The 27,661-nt window shown below is 38.9% G+C and overlaps 1 protein-coding gene across 1 annotated transcript in view; it reads right to left on the minus strand.

The window, feature by feature from the left end:
* The window catches only part of ankfn1a (ankyrin repeat and fibronectin type III domain containing 1a), a 31,976-nt gene extending 14,258 nt beyond the window's left edge, over nt 1-17,718 (minus strand). The window contains exons 1-11 of the mRNA XM_079477153.1: nt 17,425-17,718; nt 14,553-14,763; nt 11,080-11,274; nt 9,185-9,298; nt 8,360-8,457; nt 8,147-8,237; nt 6,667-6,774; nt 1,632-1,731; nt 1,405-1,537; nt 623-739; nt 28-243 (exon numbers count right to left, since the gene is read on the minus strand). Of these exons, the coding sequence (XP_079333279.1) occupies nt 28-243; nt 623-739; nt 1,405-1,537; nt 1,632-1,731; nt 6,667-6,774; nt 8,147-8,237; nt 8,360-8,457; nt 9,185-9,298; nt 11,080-11,274; nt 14,553-14,763; nt 17,425-17,601 (1,560 nt within the window). The 5' untranslated portion in view covers nt 17,602-17,718. The remainder of the gene's footprint in view (nt 1-27; nt 244-622; nt 740-1,404; nt 1,538-1,631; nt 1,732-6,666; nt 6,775-8,146; nt 8,238-8,359; nt 8,458-9,184; nt 9,299-11,079; nt 11,275-14,552; nt 14,764-17,424) is intronic.
* Between the last annotated feature and the right edge of the window lie 9,943 nt (nt 17,719-27,661).

Consider the following 27,661-nt stretch of genomic DNA (forward strand, 5'->3'; position numbering starts at 1 on the left):
TATGGTTAATCTGCAGCTGGTTGCTACCTGTATGGTGATGATGAGTATGTCCAGGGCATAGGGTTCCTCAGGGGTGGAAAGAGACTTTCTCTGACTCTGCAGTTTGGATACTTGCATCCACTTCCCATTAAAAAACGAATAGAGGCTGTCCATCTCCCTTACAGTCACAAGCAGCACGTTGCCATGACGATCTTTAATGGGCTCAAAGTGGACTCTACCCAAGTTGTGGGTGCCAAGCAGGTTCTGTTGGGAAAGGGATAGAGGAGCAGTCAAGATATGAAAAGAAGGTTCTCTGAAACATTTATTGAATTGAACAGTCCTCCCACTAAATCTTTTATTTTATTTATTAATATCGACAAATGGCTACAGAGGTAAACCTAGATTAACTAAATGTGGAGTACAGCCAAGAAATGTTACGTATCTTGTCATTGTTTTTAACAATAAATAAAGTAGTTGTGAAGTCTAGAAAATGGTTATACAATATGAAATATGCTCAAACACAGACACGCGCTGCTCTGAATTCCACACAAGGGATTATGCCACTCAATTTCAATTTGTGCCCAGATCAACTCCCATCATAGTGGTAAATTGTTAGCAAAGGCTAATCACAGGGTTGGCAGACCTGCAGCTGGCCAGCGGCCGCCAGCATCTTCTGTCTGGACTGCAGTGTGGAAGAGGAAGAGGTGGAGACTGCCAAGCTCTGTCTAAGCCACCGGACGTCCTCCCACATACAGGACAGCTGCAAAACACACACACACAAACTAGAAACTAGAGCAAGCTATTTACTTCATTCCTCGACGTCATTTTAATGTCTGTGAATGAAACCAACAGTGTTGAGTGATGTCTATCTAGAGTAAAGCTACATTCTTCCTTGAGTATTTTTAGAAGTCAACCGAGCCAACATCAAAGTCTGAGTACAAACTTTTCTTTTTTAGTTGCTTATTAGGAGACTATTAAATAAACACGCGGACACAAATGCTTAAAATACAGACAGACGCCTTCCACAAGTATAATTTTACCTTCAATTTCAACATCAGAACTTCACTTAGAAACATTTGGCCATCAGACAAAGGGCTATATTTTCCTAATATTTTTTCTATGTTTTGCATCACACCACTTTAGCCTTGTAATAATGATGGGCAAATTACAAACACGCAACACAGCGTCAAAACTGTGGTGACTGTTCACTTTGACAGAATATATTTAGGACGTTAAGCTGACCGCAGGCTGCATTTGGAAGAAACCAAGTAAAATATTGACACTTGTCAAAGAGATCTGTTACGAAAACATCGAAAATGTATGTTTCAGTTCAGTGTTAACAAAACGCATGCTACTCCTGCGTGGTATCTGTGCGCTGACCTCTCTGCCGCTTAATGTCGCGGTCGGCTGTATGTTTTCGCATACCTTGGTAAACCACAGAAAGTCCTGCATGAGGGAGCTGCTGTATGAATCGTCCACCTCCACGATGGGGATTTGATCCTCATTAGTCACTAGCAGATTGTCCTTATGGTAAAATACTGACGCTATATAAACTCCCCTGAAAAAAACACGTTAAGAACAAGAGTCATTGAATATATTCATCCATAATGTCAATTCAAATATGTTAACTTTTGGTAATGCACAGATACTACCTTTTAAGAGTCTTGACGAATTTATTAGAAGAGTGAAAAAGATGTTTCAGGCTTCGGGACACTGATTGTTTTCGGCTTGGATTCTGCAGCTTGGATGTGTCTGGAAAATAAATGCACAGGTAAAACCAAGCGTACCACAACAACAAGTTAGGGAATGTATTATTGTTATCATAATCGAATGTATTATTGTTCGGTACCATCAAAATATTAACATATCAAATACTGTAAACAAAAGAAGCAAGAAATAGACAATTAACAGAAACAGATTCCCCAAAAATGAAAATTGTCTCTTAATTTACTCATTGGTTCTTGCTTGTCCTAAAGTGATAGTCCACCCAAATATGTCATCATTTATTCACCCTCCTGTTATTTCAAACCTTTAAGACCGAACACCACTGGCCCTCATTCATGTCACTATTGTATGGACACAAAACCTATGCAAGTGAATGGGGTCCAGATAAGGACATTTTTCCAAATATCTTCTTTTGTGTTTTGCAAAAGAAAGAATTTGAAATGACAAGAGGGTGAGTAAAAGATGACAGATTTTTAATTTTTGGGTGAACTATCACTTTAACATCAACCAGTAACAAGAACCATTGGGATTTCAAGTTAATGCATCACCATATTTTTCGGCTCTGCTTGTTTTGCTCAAAATAGTCTTTGTTTTCTCTCACAAACCTACAGTTTCACCTCGGACGTACGTTAGAGTACATAGAGGTATGCCCTTCTTGGATTAATGTGCTTGAGAAATAGCATTTTGTTATTCTATACACTTATTATTTTACTCTACTGAATAAACAACTTCATATACTGTACATCTGGGATGGCATGATAATTAACCAGAATGACATTTTTGTCATCAATTAATTTTCACTATTCCTTCAAAAACAGAGAAACTGATTGTAGAAATAAACTCTGAAGAAAGACGGGATGAAAGAGCCTGGGGTGCGAGAAGGCTGGGGGAGTCAGGCCACCGACAAAGCGGTTGTCTGGAACATTTCAGCTGCGTATCTCCGAGCGCTTCAAGCACAGACGTATCAGGCCACATTTCAGTGATGCCAATCTTCAGACGCCCCTGTTTTCATGAAATTAAGCGTCACGTAATTGCCCCCCGTGTAAACAGCGGGCAGACTGAACAATCCATTTGGCTGAGAAGCTGTTTACGACGTGAAAGTGGCCGTTGGAGCGAGCAAGTCACCGTGAGAGCAGTCACGCTAGCCCTAGTCTCTGTGTCTCCACCAGAGGGGCTTGAAAGGAAGGCAGATTTTCCATTTAGAAATCCCTATCAAGCCTCTCGGTGGAATAATGTGTCTTACAAGTCCCATAAGAAGTTTAACCCTTGCCCTCTCTGACCCTACATTGGCGACTGTTAACAGTACGTGATTAAAGATATGACAAATGTGCACACAAACCGCTTTGATTGTTTCCTGCATGTCTACATAACGTAAGCGCAGAGCTGCAACCTCTTACTGGAATCCCATGACTGTTACGCGCCACATGAAAACGACTCAAGTTTGATTACGTAGAGTGGAATATCACCACCAGATTCCCAGAACTAGACTTGGACACCGAGCATAATTTTTATATCAGACGGCATAATTATCCACTTTGGACATTATTAAATCAGTTTTAGCGTTAAGTCTAGTGCGCAAGAGGTAGTTTCCAATCTCTGAGAACACAGCCAGCACTGCTGTTGCACGTGTTGATAGGTTGAGTGCTGAATTCGTATTTATTTCTCACTCAGAAGGTTAACTGGGTTTGACAAGCAGATTATAAGACATGAGTGTATTGGCCTCCCGTGCCGCCAAACTGTCACGCTAAATAAATAAAGAAATGCCTTTTCACTTCTAAAAGAAAAAAAACGGATCGCCTTTGATTAATGACTTTGCTATCCATCTGTCTACCGCGTGCAGCTAACCTAACCGTGAAATGAGGTGAGCGAGTGTTGGAAAGCCGACTAGTGCTGGTAGCAGCATTCTTCATTTCCAAACTACTTTAGAGGGGGTCAACAACCCCTTTTCAACATACATGAAGCGAGCGAGATCATCCATAACGACGGCGGCTAGACTTTCCAGGCCCTCGCTGACAGAAAGCATCTCACATAGCCGCGGTTGAACGTCGAGCCATGCGCTCGTGAGCGATCGCGCGGGGTGCTTGTGGTTGTTACTGCGTCTCGTGCAGGAACACAGGGAGCTGTGTGCGAAACGCTTGCACACACCCCTCGGCTTGAGAGCCACCTCTCAGCTCCACATATACACATCATAAATTAAGATAACCTCTCCTCAAATGAGCTGGAGTTTTCGGGTCGGTTTTTATAGTGGTGTCATTGTACTGGCGCTGATTAATTTTACAGATTTATTTTCAAACACCGTCGCTCCAAAAATAACTTGGGTAAATACATTGCCCCTGCCAACGTGCGTGCGTGTAGGGGACATTTCACACACTGCAAAAAAACTTAACATGTAATAGTGAAAACATGCTTAAAATAATCAATGCCCTTTGGAGGCAAAACTTCATAAAATAAGAATTATTGTATAAAGTCTAGTTTCTAATTGAACTATGCTGAGTAAAAAGAAACAATGTCTGAAAACAAGCCTTTTAAAAGTTTTACATAATTTTGCTTCTCAAGCAAATATATCTAGATTTTGCTTTACTTAAAATAATCCGAAAATACTCATTTAAATTTCAAAAAGCCTTTTTTTATTATGTAGTAATGTTTTTATTGTGTTTTATTGTGTTAATTAGCTGTTTTTTGTGAGTTATTAAGGCTTAAATAAAGAAAAAACTAACTGCAGTTTGATTTTTATGAATTGGAATGTACAATAAAAAACCTTTTTGTGTGATCTCATTTCGGAAACAAACTCTTCAGATTTCTATCTGGGGCAAAAATGGCACACAAAAAAAATTGTTGGGCGAAATTATTGTTTACAGTACATTAAATTTAAATGTATTTTGATCAAATTTACTCCAGGCTATTTAGCTAGTAAGTTTACTGTCTTAGCTGTAAATTATATTTAATGTACTTCTAGTAAGAGATGGATTTCTTCGAGAAAAGAAAAATAAATCTTTTTTTGAAAACATCCAACAGAGGTCGAAAAACATTCCCAAAATCACCTAAATCTATTACACCAATAGATTTTTACATATGCTAAAAAAGTGCACATAAATATCAGAATGTGATCTGAAATGAAAATATAATATTTTATAAATAAACAACCCGATGTTTCTGAGCGGTAAAGTCAAACCTTCTTTAGTTTACACCGTCAAAACAACGATGACAGTAAGTGGACAGCAGAAAGTAAACTGTTAAAACCAGACGTGTACTGTAGTATGTCAACGTGGTTAAAAAAAGTGCAACATTCTCTCACAAACTCAAAGAAACAGACAGACGCAATGCCTCAACATGCATAAAGTCTCTAAATGTTTGTGCCCAGAACGTCTGTTTTTCTGTTTTCCAAGTCACAAACTGTTTGTCTCTCAGAATCAATTCTCCAGTATAATGTCGTTTGAGACGTTGGCAGCCATCGCTCTGACATCATTACTGTTGACTACACAGATGAGTGATGCAGTTTTTTTTCTCTCCCTCCTCCTGCTTGCGGCTGGCTGCATAGCTCCCTAATGAAGTTGCTGTTTGTGAGCGGCGCAATACTGTTAGCACCGGGAACAGCGTGCTTCTATACCTCGGTGGCCTGCCTCTGGGTTAGAGAGTGGGCTTGGGGCCAAAGCAGACTGTCTGCTCTTCACGGTACCTACGAGCAGCCCTGCTCGATTTGAAGGTGTCTGTGCTCAGGCCCTGTGATTTACAGTACTGCAGTATATGGGCAACATGTTTGACATGTAGATGCTAAAATTCGAAATGGATAAATATATTCAAATATTATTTATTTACACGTACTCCCTCATGTCGTGTGAAGAGCATAGCGGAGTGGTCTGAAGGAATGCTGAGGGAATGTATTCATACTGCCCTGGATGGCTGTACTGGAGTGAAAACACTTTGACCATGCTTCATTTCGTCACTTTAATGCAGAGTTAATCTACTGGAAGAAGTGTGGACTTAGAAGATGAGAGTATTATAGGTGGGAGGCGGTTCTGGTTAGTGGGCTGATGGGCAGATGAGGGAGAGAGTGAGTGAGACAGCATTATGAGAAACAGACAACAAAATAGATGAAAACACAAATAAATGGTGCAAATAAAAGAGGTGACATAAAAGCTTTGCAGCAGCTTGGTGAAAAACAGGATTTATGACAATGACATCAGTTTAGCTTCACATTTGAGTCTCTGACCAGGCACACTGCAGCATTACTGTATTACTTTTTTCCTTTGTACTGGTGTAAGAATACACTCACAAGAATGGGTTTATGATACAATAATATCACAATATTTTGCACAAAATGAAAGAAATTCAGGTAAAACTAAATTCTGAAACTAAGTGTTTTAAAACTTGTTATAGAATTGACGAATTCAAGGTTTTATTGAACCTTGAAGTTTATGTGAATTAACCAATTTAAAGGCCTAGAAAAACATTAAATTACATTTATTAATATTCTGTCTTCCTCTGGTCATTTCAAACCTGTATGACTTTCTTTCTTCTGCAGAACACAGGATCATTTTGAAATTGTTGGAAACCGAACAATATCGGTACCCATTTACTTGCAATGGTTTTGTGTCCATATCCATACAATAGAAGTGAATGGGCACTGCCGCTCTTCGGTTGCCAACATTCTTCAAAATAACTAAATTATTTTGTTCTGCGAAGGAAAGAAAGTCTTACAGGTTTGACAAGAGCGTGAGTAAGTGAAGGTCAGAATATTCATTTATGAGTGAACTATCCCTTTAAGAAAGCAAAACTCTGATGCAAAGAAAATCACAAAAACGTTGTGTCATGGGTCACAAAGGGTCGAAAGGTTTCGAATATGCCAGAACAGGTCTGTACTTTAAATTCAGAGAGAGCACATACATATACAGTACGGTATGTTTATTCGTGCTAATGTATGCACTGTATCACTATAAAAACTGTGTGTGTTTCTGTGTGTACCTCCACAGCAGTAGTGCTGGTGTGTTGCTCGAACCTGCTGTAAAAGCCTCTCCATGGCCTCGACGTGACCTCTTCTCCGGCTCTCTCTCCCATCGCAATCCTTCCAGTCTAACACAAAGACAAATTTCACCCAAAGCATGTCATTAAAACACAGCATAATGAGGACTATCAGTTATATTTGAGTGCCCCTCGCAATAGTTATCAAGCGCTTCGTTTAATTTGGTTTAATTTACGATTTCCTACGCCTCACCTTCAAAATGCTACTGGCCAATTCTGCCTTAGCGACTGTTGATGTGTGCATTTTATCAGAGAACCTTCTGCTCTTTTCTAATGTGGTCTGTGGATGTCGTGTGTGTTTGAATAGCTTTAAACTGAACTGCACAGAAATGTAAATAAAATATATTGCAAGATGTTGCCGTAGTAACAAGGTACAAAGAAAGTGAAACAGCAGCATACAGAGAAACAAATGTCGGGTGTTAATTCATAATGATAAATTAACGTTTAACAACAGTAAAGACAAATGCGACATGACAACCTTGTTCTTAATGGGTTTGTTTTGTTGCGCCGCAACCAGTAAGGAAATTTTTATTATAATGGGTTCTGAAGCGTTTCTAATGTCTTTTTACATTACCGGTGTAGACACAGTGTAATAATCTTTTTTTATGTAAATGTATATTATTATTAGCAGTAGTATTTATCAATTATTATTACTATTATTGTCATATCGTATTGTATTGTATAGGTTCGATGCATATGCTGGAGAAACTGTTTCATTCACTAATTTGATCAATTATAATGATTCATTATCGGCTTTTCAGTTGACTGTGATGAGAGTTTGATCTTTGACAGAATACTGATCATGAGTCAAATGAATACGGGATAGTAATATGGGATGTTCAGTAAATCTCAGTGAGCAACAGGTAACCGATGAGAGCAGAGCTTAGCAAACTGAATGCAATTTAATAAATGCATTTGATATACGGTACAATATACTGTAAGAATGTAAACAAAGACCAGTCAAGGATGGTCAAAATAAAGACCACTCACTGTAAATTTTCTTAAAAATCTAATTTCCTCCTGATAATTGTCTGCTTTTAGCACTTTGCAGCTGTGTGCATAACAATCTGCAGTTTTATAATGACGCATTAGTTATTGCTGACGCAAAACTTCACCCTGGCGATTCGACTCTTCTTTAGCAGCACTCGATTGAAAGCTGAAACTCAAGGCCGGATACAGAGAACATCAGGTGGAGTGAAAGTCGTGACGTCTCATTAAACAGCACAGTTCCACATCCAAGGATGTTGACTGCTATCTATACATGCAATGAACCCAGATGACATTTTTATTACGAGCAAAAAGCGATGTTGTCTCAAAGGTTCAAGAACATTCTGAATAAAAACACACATTGCTGTTTTGCATTGTATTCTGGAGTGTTTTTTATGTTTGTAAGTGCTTGTCGGTTGTGGCTACAATAACTTACTGGAGGGAACTGCGGAGGGAGGCTGACAAAGCTGTGCTGGACCCCAACCCTTCATATTGTAGGCGGACACTTGAACGTAGTACTGTCTACCCTGAAAAAAACAAGAAAACAAAGCTTAGAAACCATTTGTTATCTATAGATCTATTCATTTAAGCCTGTTTTTAGCCATGCACACACTTAACTGTGCAGTTCTCGACTATGTTTTTATCTTACCGTGGTGAGACCCGTTATTGTGCACTTCAGGGACTGCAGATTCTCCAAGATCAGCTCTCCGGCTAATAAAGAGAAGTCCTTCAGACAGCTCCATTCCACTGCAATATATTTCGCCATTATATGGCAAAAGAGAGACAAAAACAACACATAAGTAAAGTGTAAAGAAAACTATAAAAGCAAAAGGACTACAACAATACAGGATGTTTGCAATATTCATCTAATACAAACAAAAGCTACACGTCAACAGTACTGTAGTTAATTTAAACGTAATATATTGAAAATAGAACTTGCTTTTTTACATATTTCAATACAAAATTAAGAGTTGTTCTTGCTTTTGCAAGAATCACTACAATGCTTGGGTGTTGTGGACGTTTGCTAGGGTGTTGCTATTCAGCTGAAAATGTTTTCTGTGGTTTTCAAAAAATTACTAAGAGGCTTGGGTGTTGTGGGTGGTTGCCAGGGTGGTGCTATACAGTTTTTTTTAAAACATTTTAAAACATTAAAAGTTGTTAAGTCGAGGCCTAATGATTACAGACTTGTGACCAGAAGGTTGCCAGTTCGGTTCGATTCTCAGGGCCAGAGGGGCACGACTGAGGTGCTCTTCAGCGCGGCACCTAAATCCCCCGGCACTGCAGTGGCAGCTGCTCATTATGTACGGTGTACGTGGGTTAACTACTACTGGATGGGTTAAATCCAAAGGTCAGATTTCGGGTATGGGTCACCATATCTGATAAAAAAGGTCACTTTTTTCATTTCATTGATTTGCTTATCACCTCTTTGATATTCTGATACAGACACTGAAATACACAGAAAGGGTACACTGACCTTTGTATTTGGTCACCACAGCTGAGTTCATGCTGGCAGGTTCCTGAAAGGTAATTGTGAGAGACGTACTGCCCGTCACACTCAAACGCACAGCTGACGGAGCCTCCGGTGGCCCTAGAAATCAGTTCACATGGTTCAACAAGGTCACATAGAATCCATCCAGTGAATGAGACCCTTTGCGCTGTGTGGCAACCTTATGCTTTGTGTCACACTTGATTTAAAGACAAATTAGCTGTAGAAGTGCATTCTGGGTAAAGATACAGCACCATCTGAATTGTGAAGAAAGAACTCTTAATATCATTTCCTGTCAGTGATGCTTCACGGCTCTGAGCATCAATAACAAGACACTTGGTTGTTATTCCGAAGTAAGAAATGTAATGAACATCCAAGGGATTCATAAAATAAACGGTCGTAAATAATCTTTTTGATGTCAAAATACTGCCTCATATCCCAGACTAATATGCAAAGACATGTTAACCATAAACAGGAAGATCTATCAAAACACTGCTTGTTTGAGTACCATAACTAGCCTGACGCAGCAACACTGACTCAACCAATAAGAACGTGATATTTTCTCTTTGATCTTTTGGCCGATGCTAGTGACTAAATAATCACAATATCATCTATTTAGCATTTATTTGTCAGAAACAAAAACACTCTCTTACTGCTTTTAAAATAATCTATATTATATTCCTATATATGTATGCCTTCTGTATGTAATGTTTACACTGTTGTTTATATTGTTGTATGCATTCTGTACATACGTTTCACATTGTTCTATTCTATTCTATTCTATTCTATTCTATTCTATAGATGGTTTCATCAAACGCACACACATGGCACAAAGTTATCTTGAGGTCTGTGTTTGGTTTATAATATAACAACTTATTTTATAGTCAATTTATATGAACATTAATTTATATAATTGTTTTATTGTAAATTAATTGTATTATTGGATGTCTATCGGAAGTTAAGTTTGGGCCACAACGTTCTTTTATGTTGTTGCCGATGAAACTATCGATTCTATTCTATTCTAAAATAAGCATCAGAAGGGAGTTTCTAGAATGTAAACTGTGAATTTGCTTGTCAGAATATCCTTTATTTTTGCACTTTTTTAACTCTAGAACTAGAACGTGCGTTGTACCTGCAACGTAATTCACATGGCACATTTCAGAGCAATCTGATCTTTACGAGTGTCTATGGCGAGCATTGCTGATTTGCCGCGGCTGCCTCCACTCGAGGATGTTTACAAAGAAAAGCCAACTAAAGTCGGCCGATATAACAAGTAATCAATGTGACAGCGTAGGGCGAGAGGAAAAATGTTTTGCTGGAGTCATTTAAGGCCATCAAATCCGATATTAATATATATGTGGGCCAAATGATCACAGTTTCTTGTTTGCCGTGCCTAATAAAGTCAACATGTGGGGCCAGTGTGGGAATAGATAACCTTTCAGCAGAGATGCTGATAGATTAGACTAGGCCGATAGTAAATAGTTCAATAGTGTGGCCTATGAGGCTTAGATACTGTAGAAGGAGATGGTGTCTGTCTCAAATTAGACGTGTGTGTTTGTAAGGGAATAGGTTACCCAAGTATGAAATGTACTCATCCTGTGTTCATCAACCCAATTGATCACATTACAACTGAGAATCAACTCAGTTAAGCGCAAATGCTAAGTTTTTTACTGTTGGAAACTAGAAAGGTTGAACCAGATGTTTTGGAGGTAAAACTCTCTATTCACTTTCACTGTATGTACAGTAAAACAAATGATCACACATACGGCTTAGGCAAAAAAATATAGGTTTCGACTTGAATAAATGCAGACAACATGTTCATTTTTGGACTATTCCTTTAAGATTTTACATCATATGAAAACTAAGTTTGCGATCAAACTCACGTGCGTGTTCGAACCCGGTGCGCATGCGCTTGTACAGCTTGCATCTCCACTCCCAGTCTTTAAGCTGTTTTTCCTTGTCAGATGTTTCCAGGCTGAGGCTCTCTCTCATCACCTGGGTGGACAGCTCGCTGGCTCTCCTCTGGGCTTCCTGCACCAGCGCTGAGAGATGGGCGTCTCTGCTCTCGAGACTGACAACTGCAACGCAACAACTCATGCAAGTCAATTACCAAGCTAGGATCTTTATTTATTCACATCAATGGGATGTTTTTAGCTTGTGATTGAGCTTGCGTTCCTTATTTCAGCCCTATGCATCTTTACAGCATAAAAGAAGGAAGGCTTTGACGCAAATTATCTATTGAACGTGTGACTCGAATGCACCCCTTTTAATAAGTGAATATGTGTTTTTTTAAATGGTATTTTTATCTTCAATATTAAGAGTTTATTACCAAATATACATAAAATGGAATATATGAAATACACTTTCCTTATTAATGTACAGTCAATGGTTTTAAGGACTATGCAATAAAATGAAGTATTTCATGGTGTGCAGCACATTTAAGTACAATAACTTGGACAAAAAATGTGCAGTTAACCCAGCCTGCTTCAAGCATATATGAATATACCTAAACCGCCGTTCAAACCAAGGTTATTATAGTTTACTAAAAATAAAACTAAAGCTAAAATATGAAATAAAATATTGGCCTAAATGTTATTTGAAAAACATGTAAATGAAAATGAGAAATGTTTCCTCAATAAATTGAAATACGTTTCAGTTGAGGCACTAACATTTATTCAAGGAAAATAAATGAAAACTTCTAGAAGATTACAAAAATAAACAAATACATTTGATAAAACAAAGAATACAATTAAAATAAAGAATAAAATAATAATATGGCAAATCACAACAAAATAATAATAATAATAAATTAATGAATTAATAAAAAACTAAAACATCTCTGACTGTTTCTGTAATGTAAAATTGTACATAATCCCAAAATGAATTGCACAGACAAAATACTGATTGAAAAACTCCAGGAAGCCCATTACATTATCATTAATTTTCCAGAGCTAATGTGGCTGCTTTACGTCGCATGTGTCAGTGTAGTGGCAGATGAAGTCAGCCGTGCGAGGTGTGGGGGTTTGGATTAATGTGCTTGGCACTTGTCTGGAACACACAGGACTGTGTTTGACCGTATAGATTTGTCATGGTAAAACGAATAGTGGCTAGCCAGTCCTCCTCGTGGGCTGTGAATACTGCTGCATTTTCTTTCAGAGCCTTAGTCATAGACCGTGACAGCAAAATAAACAAATAAATAGACGTCTGAAGAAACCCTCTTTCACTGGGGCCGCTCGGACCAACCGAACCCCTGGAGACGTTAGTGCTCTCCGGGGGAGATGATAAAGTGCGTGCTGTCAGCTTTGAAAAAAGGGGCCTAACCTAGCCGGTCTTACAGGGGGGTCCGGAGGAGGCCGCCATATAGGCCGCCATGAGGTGCAATTTCCTGAGCTCTGAAGATTGACATCTCACTACTACATGCGTTTAATTGAAAAACTATAAATGAATGGGCGGGTCCGGCGACATTTTGGTGTCGCACACAGTTGGCATTGTCAGGGTTTTGGGACGGCCCTAAATATAGACATTACGGGGCCACATCCAGCTCATAAACACGCTTTAACTTCAACCTTTGGCTGAAACTGTCAGGCGTCTGGCTGATAGATTTACTTGGCACTTCTAGGCTGACATAAATATAATGCAGAAAGCCCAGGAGGGGAAAATACGGCAATGTTTATTTTCTGTTTGTTTACAAGGATTGGATTGTGCCGCGATGAAATGTTTTGAAATTTAACTGCAGCCCTGGTACAATAAATCACTTAGTATAATTGCCCCCGGTTACATGCATCATTGGAAAAGTTAAACCATTAAATGACAAACCTTGTTAAGATTTTTCTGAGGGATGCCGTGTGCTGTCTAAACCCCCCTCGTCCCACCGCCGCCCCGAAGCAAATGCACTACAGTGTTTTCTGTTTGGTCTCAGACAACATTCGGCGTGTTCATGATTGCGCCGATTCAAGCGCTTCGGTCTAGTCGAATTTTTTTCCAGGTAAGAAACACCTGTTCCACTGTTGCCAAAGAAAGTCGGGGGCTGAATATGCCATTGATGAATCTAAAGGCAACGAATGTAGATATTTTTAACAGATCTGTCATCGATGCATTAAAACGTGATGACCGCGCTCAGTTTTCCTCAAACATATATCTGTAAGCTTTAAAAAATATGCAAGATGTTAAAATCCTCTCAACAATCGCTCTGTTATGTGCAGCATGTTATATTGCACAATGTTATTTCACAAATATTTCATAATGAACGTAACTCATTAGTGGTTACGGCAGGTGTCATTAGATGTTGTGATGAAGTGTTTGTGACAGCTTTCATGGAAAGGTTTACTCTTGTATTCCTACTCGTAGGCGATTATTGCGCGAGCTCCAAAAAGCTAAGTGTTAAACGCTCACACTGGCTCTTTCTGTTCATCACTGGTTTCATTCTAAACAGCTTGTCCAATTAAAGCACATCTGCTAAAAGAGCATGTGACGCAAGACAAGCCTGAAGGCAATTCAATGATTTTAACAGTAACAGAAACAGTAACTGTCCTTTAGTACAGCAGTTTTCGATCTTATAGACACAAGGGATTACAAAATATGATCATCCTTGTGTAGGGACCTGCATCTTAAAATTTCAAAGGCATCTATCTTTTATAAACAACCTATTTATACCATGAATTTTTTTATAATTTAGTTTCTTTAATTTCTTCTCACTATTGTACAGTTAAATGTTAAAATTGTGTTTAATTATTTAATCGTATATCTGTACTATAGTTATTGATATTGATAATTTCCAATATGTATTATTCAATATATTAATTTATTCAATATACTAATAACTAATGTTTTGTTATTTTTAGCACATTTTAATTTTAATTTAATTTAATGATTTGCTTATTTTAACCAAATTATATCTTTTTTAATTCAGGCAGCTTTAAACCCTGTGGTTAAGTATATAATATTGTACTCCAATATGATAGTAGACATTTAAACATTTATTTAAGTCAGATTTGATGAGAAACAATGTTTTGCTTTTTAGTAAGATACCTTATCATGCATAAGCTGCAAAACCCTTAAATTTATAATTTTTAAATGTATATGCATATAATGTTATTATACATACTATATACCGTTTCTTTGCATTGTAAACTAAATACTATTTAGTTTGGGGTGAGGACACTGCTAAACTTAATCTTCGTAAATTTTGCTTAATATTGTGTCTACGGTAAATGCACATTTCTATTTCCACCTTGAAGTCACGCACTCTAAGATCCCCGACTTTTACGGAGTTGCACTTAAATGAAAAAAAACACTTCCGCGGCTCTTTAGGGATACTGAAGTGATTGACTGTTTGCAGTCACATTTGCATACTCACAGTGTGGGCTCTCCTTCCCTCCGGCTTTGAGCAGCAGCTTGGCTATGGGGACATTGTTGGTCATGATGGCAATATCCAGCGGCGTCAGGCCTTCGCTGTTGGGGGTGTTGTGGTCCAGTTCATCAGCCGTGTACTGAAACAGCAGGATCTGCACGGCGTCCAGATCCTGCTGCTCAACCGCTTCGAACAGGAGCTCGCTGCTCTGGATGTTCTGAGGGACAAAATGGGTGGCAGGTGGGTGGCAGCGACACACATCATAAGCAAGCTGCCATTCAAACAGATGCTTTTATACAAAGTAACCTGCAGCACATTCCTTTTTAGAGGACAAACAGCCAACTGAAAAAACCCGGAATTTGAACACCTATCATACAATACAATCTAAATAACGTTGGGTGATTCATTTCGGTCATTTCTGTAACAACCCAGCAAATTGGGTTAAAATTGAGCTACGTGAGCAGTTCTTTTAAATTTTTACGTTCGACCGGCACCATTGCTGACAGACGAGAGGTAAGTTAATATTAATAATACCTATTATTACACGGCTAGTTGGAATGCTTCATTCTGATTGGCCAGTCGCGACATTTGCAGGTTTGTTATTCCAAGATAACAACATCTCAAAACCAACAATATACGGTTTGCTTTTTTTTGCCAATTAAATATCAATATGTCATTAAATAACATATATGGGATTATATTTACAAATGATTTAACCAAATTATAAAAATTAGCTGATAAAATTATTCATATTTCATGTCCAGTTTTTTCTCATGTGCTCAGTAGCCGTGTAATAATCGGGACAATGTACAAGCAGCCGGCTATTATTGTGAAATAAGCCCCTACAAGACCCTCCGCTTTGTGTCGGGTCCTGATCACACAGTCAGGGCTTATTTCTGAGATAACAACCGGGTCCCTTAACATTATCCCCTACTTAAATGTGCATGTACAGTATAAACATGTTTGTATGCCATGTTTTCTCATAGCAACACAAACATACATCTCTGTGGACTGCTTTTCTAACTGTAAATTTCAACTACAGTGGAGCATGCCGCTAGCACCGCTCAAATGTGTTCGCTTCGGGGCAAGTCAGTAAATGTACGCTAGCACCCCTCCGAAATGAATCCCCCATTTGCAAGCAGCCAGAAACACACGTCATAATCTTGGCTTGTCTACTGCTTACGGCGATTGGCTGCCGCCCGGCGTTTGTCACTTGATATTTGCATAAAGTTAAAAAGAGCTCAACTTTTTGACGCTCTCAACGCCTTTTCCACTCCGCTGTCGGTCCCATGATGCACCACGTGAGCGTTAACCTCCGGTCTCATTGGAATGAATTAAAACGCTCCGCATGCTCCATGCAATTGGAAACACACTTGACTGTCGACACCAACACTTGCTTTTATAACCAACCTATTTCAAACGTAGATCAAAATAACGGTTTGTGACACCCCCTTGCTTTGTTTTTTTTTTTGTCCGAAACTTTTAGGCTAGTCATAAACTTTTGTAGAATCGTATTTTAGATATTTGGTAAGGTACTCGAGTTTTAGGACCCAGCTGATCACGATGCCGTGCCTTAGGGGTGGAAAATCCATCTCTTTTCTGCGAACCGGGTCTTCTGGACAGTTCGTTTCAATGAACCGGTTCAAAAGACCTTCATCATATTGAAATGTGCTTGTACTTTTTTCCCTGTGACTGAACATCCTTTTTAATACAGTTTTAATTATAAATAGATATTGTAATAACAATGATAATACTGTGTATGTGTGCATATTTACAAAAGAGAATATCTGTTTACGGATTGGAACAACATTATTCAGTATCAGGAGAAGCAATGGAAGACCTTCATGTACTGCAGCTTGGGGATAAAACGACTATTAAGTCTTTGTTATTGAAGCTTTATGCTGGAGGAAGACCGTCTTTTACAAGCAGTTGATACGTGTTGTAATTATACATTTTGGAGTATGCCAAGCCTGGTGGTGCTGCTGTTTGGTTTCTTTTGCTTGGGTAGTTTTTAATTGTATAAGCTAGACTTGCCTCTGTTCTGTTTATTTATTTAGTTGATTCTTGTAAATTGATACTTTATTGCTAGTAACATTATTATAAAAAGGAAGTAAATTAATAAAACCACTGCAACCAAATGTTATTGTATTGGAAATAAAGATTTATAAAAGGTATTTCTATGTTGTGCATTATTTGTTAACACTGCAGTAAAATGGGATGGCCAAAAAATAATAAACAATGGGTTGGTGCTATGATAACCAAAGTTTTAGTACAAAAGCCAGCGGGTTGTTATTTTTGTTGAATGATGCTACGTGTCTAATTCAACAGCAATGCCATCCGAGTTCATGTGATGTGCATTCTGTTGTTCAATTGCACTCATAGTACAAAGGTCATGAGGTCAACTTCCATGTAACAGACGTACTGAAAGAAAACGTGTACCTTAAATGCACTGTAATTCGCTTCTGAGAAAAGCATCAGCTCGCTGTGCAAATGAGATTTGGATCCATGTGTGCCAACATACGGGCAGAATGTGGTCGGCACTTTAGTCAACAAGATGATTGCTAGAACTAGCTGTATATAATCAGTGACATTTGTGTAAGTTCTGAGAAAACAGCACTCAGCATGGCACTTACGGATTGTTGAGCATACACCCATGAAATGTCAATAGCTTGGAATGCATTATATGTACGGTCAAAAAAATTAGCATCAATCGATACATTTCCTGAATGTAAATCTCAGCTAATGTATTTTATAAACGTAGTTATTTTTTGTTGGAATAAAAACGGTGTATGATATTGCTGCAATATTGAATAAAATAAACAAATAACCTAAAGTTTTAAACTGTATAACTCTCCTAATAGGAGAGCGAAATACTCACAGATACTTTGCGGATCCGGTCCGACCGTCCAAAAAAGTATGCATCCTCGAATGAGGAGTGGCTTCCTTTGAGCTTCTCCGAGAGGTTGCGGTAGAGACGCTTGGCAGCGCTTGGGGAGGCGGGCCCCGCCCCCTTCTTGCTCTGGGTTAGCTGCAGGTTCTGCATCTGTTGCGTCATACTAATGGAAAAGTTCCTAAATGTGGAGACAGAGAGCAGAGCGACTGGTGATGCTCGAGCGTCAACCTGAAATCAATTCCTAACATGTGTTGTTATGTAGCTCACATCCCTTTTTTTCTGACTAATATCTGAGTCAGAAGTATCTGTGACAGATGGCCACAGGATAGTCATTAATGCTCCAGATCAGATCAAGACTGAAAAATAAAAGCACACTGATGTCCAGGTATCTTACAAAACAATGCCAAATGTGACACCTTCCAAACATGATTTTAATGGAAAAAAACACAATCCTTTCATTGTGAGAAATTGTCAAAACTAATATTGTTTAAGAAACCGTAAGAAAACAGTGACAGCCAGACTGCGGTTTTCAATGTGGTCAAAATAGCTCCGTTGTCAAGGATAACCTTAATGGGCTTATAATAAAATGAAAACCTCCAGGAAATCTTGTTTTTTTTGTGCTGTGAATGAGTAAACCAAGACAAATTTTTTTTTATTTGTCTTTAGTTCCTGTCAAGAGTCTCCTAAAAAGATGCACCGTGTCAAACAAACCTTTGACATGATTTTATGAAAATAAAATTGAAAAAGATTGGAAAATTGTGACTCTTCATTGATAGCATCTAGTAAGCTCATTCGTGTCGATTCATTTTCTGTAATCACGGACGATTAACACCTCTGTTTCTTTATGATTCACATCAAGGAACATCTGGCATGGGTACACTGTCTCAAGATCCAAAAGGGGTGAAAGCATCCAATTTAAGTCATGAAAACAAATATAAACAAAATAAAAGCCCTCAGCTATCCTTCCAAAACTCTTAATGAAAAAGCACAATATTTTTTTTAAAACCACAAGATCCCTGATTTATCCCCAGTTGACTTTAAAAAGCAGCAGGGATGCAGGGGATCTATGTGATATTTCTCATCTCGACAGTCTATAATCCAGTTGGACATGACATTAAGGCAGTGCTGTGTTTTTTTTAATGCTCGTGCGCAGTTTTGAGCACACTGAACACCCACTCAGAGCACTAATAATAATGCACTCCGCTGCGCAAGAGCAAAACCTCTGACACCCGCGAGTAACTGGGCGAGCGAAGTATGAAGACGAATTAGAACGGTGCTCTTTGCGAGACTCGGTTATGCCTCAAATCCAATTAAGCCGATCAATAAGGAAAGGGCAGCTGCCACGGTGACTGAGGAGCACCTGTGGGAAACAGCGGTGGGGTGATGGGTAATTTTAGCAACACTAGAGGGGACCGTACCGAGCGGAGTGCCGCCGATCCAACCTGTGCTGTGGAGAAGAGAAAAGTACACTTTGTGCAAACGAGACTGAGAAAGAGAGACTCACCTGTCCAGGCTTTGGGAGCTGCCCGACGTGAGGAGGAAGAGAGGTCGGAAATCCTTAATCAATGCAGCATCGCTTTGCCTCTGGTTGAGTCTCTGAGCCAGTCGGGAGATCTTGCTGTCAGATCTGCTAAAACAGTCAGAAAGACCAGCGGGTGAGCAAGGACGGGTTGTGGGAAGCTGGACGATTCAGGGAACAGGTAGAGGAAATGGGTCGAAACAGACACCCCTGCTCTGGAGTAGCCCTGAGTACCAGGTGTTCATCAGAGCTCTCCTTTTTACGCGCATCTCGCCTTGGTGTTGTCTGGCTGGTGTGCGGAGAGAAGAGTGGAGAGGGGATGGAGGGGGGAGGGAGAGAGAGAGAGAGAGACATTCTGCAGGCACTAGGATGAGCGATACAGAAAACAAAAGCACACAGGCGTTTGTAGCAAAGTCCCTTTGAGCATGCTCAGAGCACACTATGCGAGTAGCGGGAAGGGGGAGACCTGTTGTTCCTTTTTTTTACAATCACTCCAGTTCTCAGTCTGTCTCTTATATGTAGGAACAGGCATCTAATCCATCAATACAGCATTCTGGCACTATGACTGTCAATAAGCGGACACAAGCAGACACATGTTATAGCTCACAATTGTTCAGTATCAACACTTAACTACCTAGACATTTTAAGTCATGATTCCAAAAGGTAGGCAGAGAAATTGTGAATTATGAGTGTTTTGCACTCTTGGATACAGATTGAGTTTGCATCAGGTTATTGCATTTGATTCGAAAATCATATGGATCCACAATGCAGCAAAAAATCAAGGAAATGTGAAATGAAAAGGAAAAATAAATCATAAGACAATTTTCTCAGAAAATGGTTCAAGATATACTGCAAAAAACTGATTTCTTCCTGATCATTTTGATTTTTTTTTTGCACAATTATCTTTAAAAAAATTAAATAGAGAGACATTTTAAGATATTAAGTCTTGATTTATCAAGGAAAAGTTATGATTATGTTTAAAAAAACTAAATAACTCGATAAATATAAATTCTAGTGGGGCAGGGTCAGCGCCAGGTCGTTTTTCTTGGGGGTGCTAAGAGCGGGGCTTAACGGTTTAGAGGGTGGGCTAATAAAATGATTAAATTAATAAATGGCTAAGCTAGACAACATGCCATTTTGTTTCATGCAAGAACAATTTCTTAAAAATGTTGTAGTGCATTAGCCTACACTTCTCACATTGGTGCGATTAGTTATAGTTGTTGTTAATGAATTAAGATTTTGTGAACATTTTAGAACAAGCTTACATTATATGCTGTGCTTTATTTTTGCATTATGCAATGTGTAAATTAGCCTTCAAAACAAACGTATTTATGAATAAACCAAAAAAAACAGCACACGGTTCGGTCCTTTCACTATAACCAAAAGCAAACAAATCGATGCTATAAGCTTCTGTTCTTTGTATGGAAATAGAATTTGCAGTAAAACGTGCTTATTTCAGCAAAGACCACGACCTGTTCCCATAAAGTGCAGATTAATCCAAACGTTGGCCCGAAGTCCATAAACTGTTGTAGTTTTACAATTCCATAACTATAACGTAAACTCAGATAGCAACCTCGCTCCACGTACAAAATCAACACAACATCTGATTTGCCACGGCGGGCCCAACAATCCAGGTTTACCTGCTCTTGAGCGGCTCTCTGCGGTCAATGCGATTTGTTTTAAGTACTGATTTATTGAGTTTGCTGCCATCCAAAAGTCACATTTTCTTACACTAGCCTACTGGAAAAGTTTGACTGGGCAGCCTAACTTAAACTCACAGACTGATAACAGTCTTGATAACCGATCAAACATTATCCCAAAATACTTTTTTTGATTGATTTTGGATGTTATTAGCTTTTTTGAAATTATATTAAAACTAATAAAGTAATATTTTAAGAATATCAGTGGGACTATTCATAATTGGTGGGAGGGACAATATGCCAGTCGTTCACCCCGACCTTACCCTACAACTCCATTATTAAACACTCATTAGCCACTTTTCCACCTTTTTTCATTGTATTAAGAATAAATGGCTTTATGATCTGAAAGGCTGTGTGATGGGGAAAAGTCAGCAGGAGGCAGATTAGAACCTGCAACAATATAAAGTAGCCAACATAGGCTTTACTCTCTATGCCACTGGAGACGCTAAGAGGCCAGCGTCGTTTTTACATCTTCTCTATTTCAATCAGAAACTGGTGGGCAGAGTTAGTGTATATACAGTAGCCTCTGCTTACAATACGAGCTATTTGCAATCGGTATAACCACTAAGACACTAAGTAAAAGATATTAGAAAATCCTTGGGGGTGCTTTGGCAGGGATAAGCAGTTTTCTGACAGGGCTAAAGCACCAGCAAGCCCCCCCAGGTTAATTTTTCCTTTTCCCACTGCAAGATAGAAACATTATATTTTTGGCATAAACTAGAACAAAAATACCTGCTTCCTACCTAGCTGTCTCCCATGCAGATTGCTATTTGTGTGGCATACAATAAGTTAAAAGCATCTCGAAGCATAGGCAATGTAAAGGCAACACACTAGATTTTACACCGGAGCCATAAAGACTGATGGACAATCAAACAAGCTCATATCCTTACAATACTGACCAGTACATTGGAGGAAAGATTTCCTGTTTGTGTCTTTATTTACCCTACTACCCTTATATTTTCAAACAATATGTTTAAATAAGTGCCTCATAACAGCAGGTAATGCTTTTAATCCATTAATACTCACTTAATAGCTGGAATGCTTGACCGTGCCGTTTAGTGCCATAGTGCACAAAAGCATGTCCTGATTTTTATTGCCTCCTGGGGCCGATGGAAAATTACAGTTCCATTAACTGCCCGGGGACGTTTTGAAGAGTTTTTAAAAATAATTGTTGGCTTCAAAAGACGAGACCGGAGTTGATCCACAAAACAACACAAAACAGATGTGTTTGACTGCGAAACGATGTGTTCTGATTCATTGCAAATTTTACCCTGTCTGCAGTCGTGACAGCCTGTGAAAACAGGTCTCTAGAGAAAAGGATTAGTGTGCTAATATGGCGTATTATCCACCTACTACAATATTAGAGAATGCTTTAATTTGTCTGACGTTTCGCATTCAGAACCAAAACTGCAGCTGCCATTAGTCCTTCTCTGTTCATATATTGCGCTCTTCCTTGGAGTACACACTTTGGTGATGTAATACTGCACGCTGTTGGGTAGTATTCCGCTTCAGTACAAGGGCAAGACGAAATGGCACAAAGATGGAGCACAGAGGCGTTTCCCGAATCCAACGATTAAAACATTTTGCAGCCTCATGGACTTAAGAGATACACATGTCCACATGAATACAAGTAAACATCATGTGTGCTACTGTATTTGAGATGTTGAATTATTTTGGTGCAGTCAGGATTGTCAGCCAGGAGATAAAACAAAAGGTTTGTTGAGGATATAAGGGGGTGATTACAGGACTACATGGAGACATGACACATTTTCCCACTGAACTCTCACCTATCCTTCCAGTCAGAACGCATAAATGCCATCATGGATCCTGTGATAATTCAATCGAAAACTTTTAGGTGAAACTGAAAAGAAGGAAGCAGCAAAAGTGATACATTGAATGAGAAATGGGTTTGTGAAAATGTAATAAGAGGATATCCCCAAATCTTATGTGTTAAAGGGATAGTTCACCCAAAAGTAAAAATGATGTCATCATTTACTCACACTCTTTTTTTAAACTTTGACCATGACTTCTTTCTTCCGCAGAACACAAAGAAGATATTTTCAAGAATGTTGGTTACCAATTAGCGCCAGCACCCGTTCACTTCTATTGTATAGACATAAAACCAATGCAAGTGAATGGGTGCCAGTTAACAACATTCTTCAAAATTTCTTCTTTTGTGTTCTGCAGAAGAACAAAAGTCATACTGGTTTGTAATGATTGGAGGGTAAGCAATGATGACAGCATTTTTTTTTGGGTGAACTATCGCTTTAAAGGTCCAGTGTGGAATTTTTGGGATGATCTATGAATAGAAATGTAATATAATATACATAGCTATGTCTGCAGTGGTGTGTGAAGAGCTTACACAGTCAAGCGTTATCTTTTTATTAACTTAGAATGAGGTATTTCTATCTACATACTCCGCGGGTCTCCCTACATAATTCGCCGTGTTCTGTGAGCTGTCTTAGTGTTCGTAGTGCTACATTTCATTGACTGGACCTTTAAATAAATATGAAAGCTACAAGATATAAATACAAGATATAAGTTTACCCAAATATTCTTGCATCGTTTAATCACACTTAAATCATTCCGAACCAGATTCCATTATATACTACTTCCAACTTTCCTTTCTTCCGCGAAACCCAAAAGATGACCAAACAACACTAGACCCCGTTGACTTCCACTCTACGGGCACAGAACCGCTGAGAAATTCTCAAAATATCTTCTTTTGCATTCTACGGAAGAAATCAAGTCATACGGATATGGAATGACATAAGGGTGTTTAAATGAGACCAGAATGTTCATTTTTGGGTGAATTATTCCTTTATATAAGTATGAATGTTCGGTATTTCTTCCACTTTATATTTTGTGGGTTTGTTTCTGTGGATCATGATTTTCATCTAAATTCAATACTGATGCTTCATACATATATTAACTCTCAATGCAGGCTTTAAAGGAATAACAGTGTTCCATATGCTATACTCAAAATGTATGCTTAAATGACACTCAGGGACAAGAGGCAGGACGCTTTAAGAGGGATCTGCGTCAAAACAGCTCAAATTTAATGGCAAAAATGTAAAAGAACATTTTCCATGAAGGCAGAACAAAGCTGTTACCATAGCTGCAGCTTAAAAGCAAAGCTCTCGCAATCTTGCATGCGAGCATTCGAGGGACATGTGCGCTTAATGAAAACCGACATTAATGGTACAGCGAGACGCCCACGTCATTGGTTACTATCAACAGAATCCCTGAAAAGGTATTATGGGCTTAAAAACATTACAGCATCATTGTGCGCCGCTCGGCTCTTGGTCGCCGTAGATAAGAAGTAAATAAATGAGTTAATTAGCCTTTCTTGACTACTCCAATCAGGAGAGATTGTTTACCCGTGCAGTGTTTTTGTGCAGATCGTGACATCATATGGCCTGCAGGAATTCCTTCGTGCAACATTGCTGCTTATAACCACAATTTCTCAGGTCAGCCAGGGAAGGGACAAAGAAACAAATTCACAAAAGCAAGACGAATGACACTGTCACGGTATAACACTACTGAATCTCTTTCTAAAGTCGAAGGGAAGTGATACTGGAAAGACACAATGAAGAAACCAGACCAGCTGGTAATAATATACAAGTCTACGGTGGAGGATGACAAAGCGCACAAAGGACGATACGCAAACAGGTGTGAACAGTGATGTAGATGGAGAAGATCAAAAGGAGTTAAGACTTTAATACAGCCCTTAAAACCAGAATCGGCAACAGGTTGTGCTGGTTGATACTCAAGGACTCTCGTCTCGAGACTGCTTGTTACACAGCCACACGAAATCACCGAACCGAGGCAAGTCTCACTTTCTAGGTGTCTTTCTCGTGACGGATCCGCAGAGGAGGAGTTACAGGATAAGCAAGCACGTATCCATTCAGAAGGGAGCACACAGAGTCACGACGAGCACGAAAGCACAGCTTTCTTCTCTCTGTGGGCTTTTGTGTACAGCTCCTATCCGGAGCTCAAGGCTAAGTGCTCCATTTGCATGGATGGCAAAACAAAGGGCATGGCAACAAGCACATCTCATCAGGAAAACAGCCTCGTAGGTTCTATTAACATTCTGTTGAAAAACTCAAAAACACGGTTTACAGGCAGTTATATCTATGATAACATGTTTGGATTCCTGAGGAGGTTCTTCACAGCTATACCATTTTTGGTTCCCAAAACAACCCTTTGGTCAAAGGTTCTCAAGGGAATAGTATGAAATAGGGATCCAGACTTATAAAAACTCTCCGAAAGAAGTGCTGAGGGAGTTTATCAAGCACAGAAATACTACGTCATACGTTCAACTCGTTTTTTAACAAGTTGATCATGTTAAGCATGAGAAGCCAGCGTGTTTAACAGTGTAAAGAAGTCAGAAGGCATGGAAAGGGATTTCACTTTGTGAATGCATCTTGCTGAAAAACCTTTTTAGTTCTAATTAAAACATTTATTTTTTAGCAGCTCACACCAAATGGGAGCAGTGCGTCACAGCACATCAAAGCAAATCTTTGCCATTACAATCAATGAAGCTATCATCCCTGGTCCAAATCCATGGAGCGTCAGAAACATACAGCTGGTTGATCCGTTAATGAACGTTTTAAGAGCGCTGCAGCTTCAACACAAGCATCCGCCATTCAAATCAGGAGGTAAAAGTGGAAAACCAGTCTGCTTCAGCTAGTGCATTTCAGGTCACTTTAGGCTAAAGCGAAGCACTAAAAGAAGAGCAACACGACAGATAAATAATAAGTAGATGTGAATACTTCAGTTGAGTAGCCTGTGACTAAATTACACATTTTGTCAAGCCTAATTATTGGCACTTGTTTAAGGAGTATGACTCAGTATATAAAAGTCAAGTGTTGTATACCGCTTATATAAACATTATAAAGATCTTTATGTAACCATCCATAACTCGAGTTACTCTGAGTCAGGCTACGGTGAGTCAGTCTCATTTCGGCTATATACCGAAAATACGAACAGTTCATATCAGCCTAAGCAAGCACAATGCACCATGGAACAAAGTGGGAACTGTAACCAGATGATTGCTTGAAGATTTTTTGGCTCCACAAATGTGTCACAGAATTCAGACATCAAAAGCATTGTTTTTACTGACATGAAGCCTCTCATGTCAAGTTCGGTATTCATCAGTAAAGGAAAACTGAGCCACGGAGCGTCTCGACTGACCAGGCATATATCTAGCAGATGTCAACTTGGCCTGATGTTATCATCGTTCACAGGAAATGAACGTGCAATGGTGACGGTCTCGCATTTTATTTATATCTGTGAAGCCATCGCATGTTCTGAAGTAACACAATTTTCCTTCAATATCTGGATATTTTGCATAATGCTGACAGGATTGGTTTTATTGTTCAAAAACACAATTTCAGCCTCTTCTGTATTTATACTGTATCAAAGCATGCATAATGCATGTTATGAAAAAATGTTACATCAGATAAAAAGTTTTTGAATTGCAAAACAATATCTCTTAAGGTGGCTGTGCTTTATATGAAATGAAAGCCGAAAGACTTGATTAGGTCTCCCTGAAGCTCAAACGCAGCTTCCATTGAGTTTCATCTCCATGGCAACAATACTAGTGCCATATTTCTTAATGGAAACCATGGGCTCCACTGATTCAGTCCGCAGGCAGCGCAAATTCTCTCCAAGGGGGGAAGCATTCAGAACAGCTTCCCTCTGCAGCTGTTAGGAACGCGCATGAAAACACACTATTAGCCAAACAAACACACACAGGTTAGCGGCTTAAAAATTTCATAAGAGCTTTTTCTCCGTGTTGAGCTGAGAGCAATGCTTGACTGTAAAATGAAATTGTATCAAAAGAATGACAACCGCAAGGCTATTACACCGCAACCCTTTACAAAGAGTGCGGCACCATAAAGAGCAACTTCCGACAGACTCAGTGTTATAGTATTCTTTTCTTTTATGGCGGTTAATGCTTTTAAGGTCTGAGAAAACAAGTGATTACTTCCATTTAGAATGACTTATTTCTTAAGAAAAAAATCAGCTCCTGTTGAAGTGCACTGCTTTTAAATAAACCGAAGCAAATAAATTAATAAACGTATAAATAAGCCAGAGGCCAAACAAGATAAAAATAACCCCAGAGCTGTGCCTGTCTGGGCATAAAAAAGCCAGCTTAGCTTTATGAAGCCCAAGCAGGTGACCAGAGCAGCCAATTACGTTCTAATAATAGCACATGTAACACTCGCTGTTTCAGCTGTTTCTGTTTCTTAACAACCTTCCACTGACATGCGTTCGATAATAATGAATGGATAAACTATGGAGTAGATGCTTGCTCCTTTTTGCGATTTGATTGGCTGACAGATTGTGGTGCGAGCCGCAGTGGATGGTAGATTGTGAAGCACAAAGAGTAAACTTCTTCATAAGACCTTCTAGCAACTGGAAGTCACTGACATAGGTAAAGATAGCAGAGAGTGCGTTTGTGTTTATTTGAAAGTTTATTAACACTATGCATTAAAAAAAGATATTAAAGAGATAAGTCACCTAATCGTCAAATATCTTTTTTGTGTTCTGTAGAAGAAAGAAAGTCATACAGGTTTGAAGAGACAAGAGGGGGAGTAAATCATGACAGAATTGACATTTTGGGGTGAACTATTACGTTAAGCATCTTTTGATCCAAATGTAGACTACTGGAGACTCAAAGTAACAGTATTTCCACCAGTGATTTTAGATTCGGGAACAACATGACACGTAATATCACAATTAGTTCAGCAAAACATCTGTTCATTGTCTCAATTGTGTCCCCTACTTTTCGTCTGTCAATATAATGAAGTTAATGAAGGTAAAAAAAGCACTTACCTTTTATGGGTTTCGTATCTGCCAGAGGCTCCAACACTCTGGAAAATAAATGGAAAAAGTAGGAATTGAAACATTTTTAAACAGCAGTGCGCTTAAAGAATTATGGGTTATTTTCAATTTATGTTTGGGTCAAAAGGGACCTAACCATGGGTTAAAACAA

The sequence above is a fragment of the Barbatula barbatula genome (genome assembly GCF_947034865.1).
Source record: "Barbatula barbatula genome assembly, chromosome: 16".
NCBI lineage: Eukaryota > Metazoa > Chordata > Actinopteri > Cypriniformes > Nemacheilidae > Barbatula > Barbatula barbatula.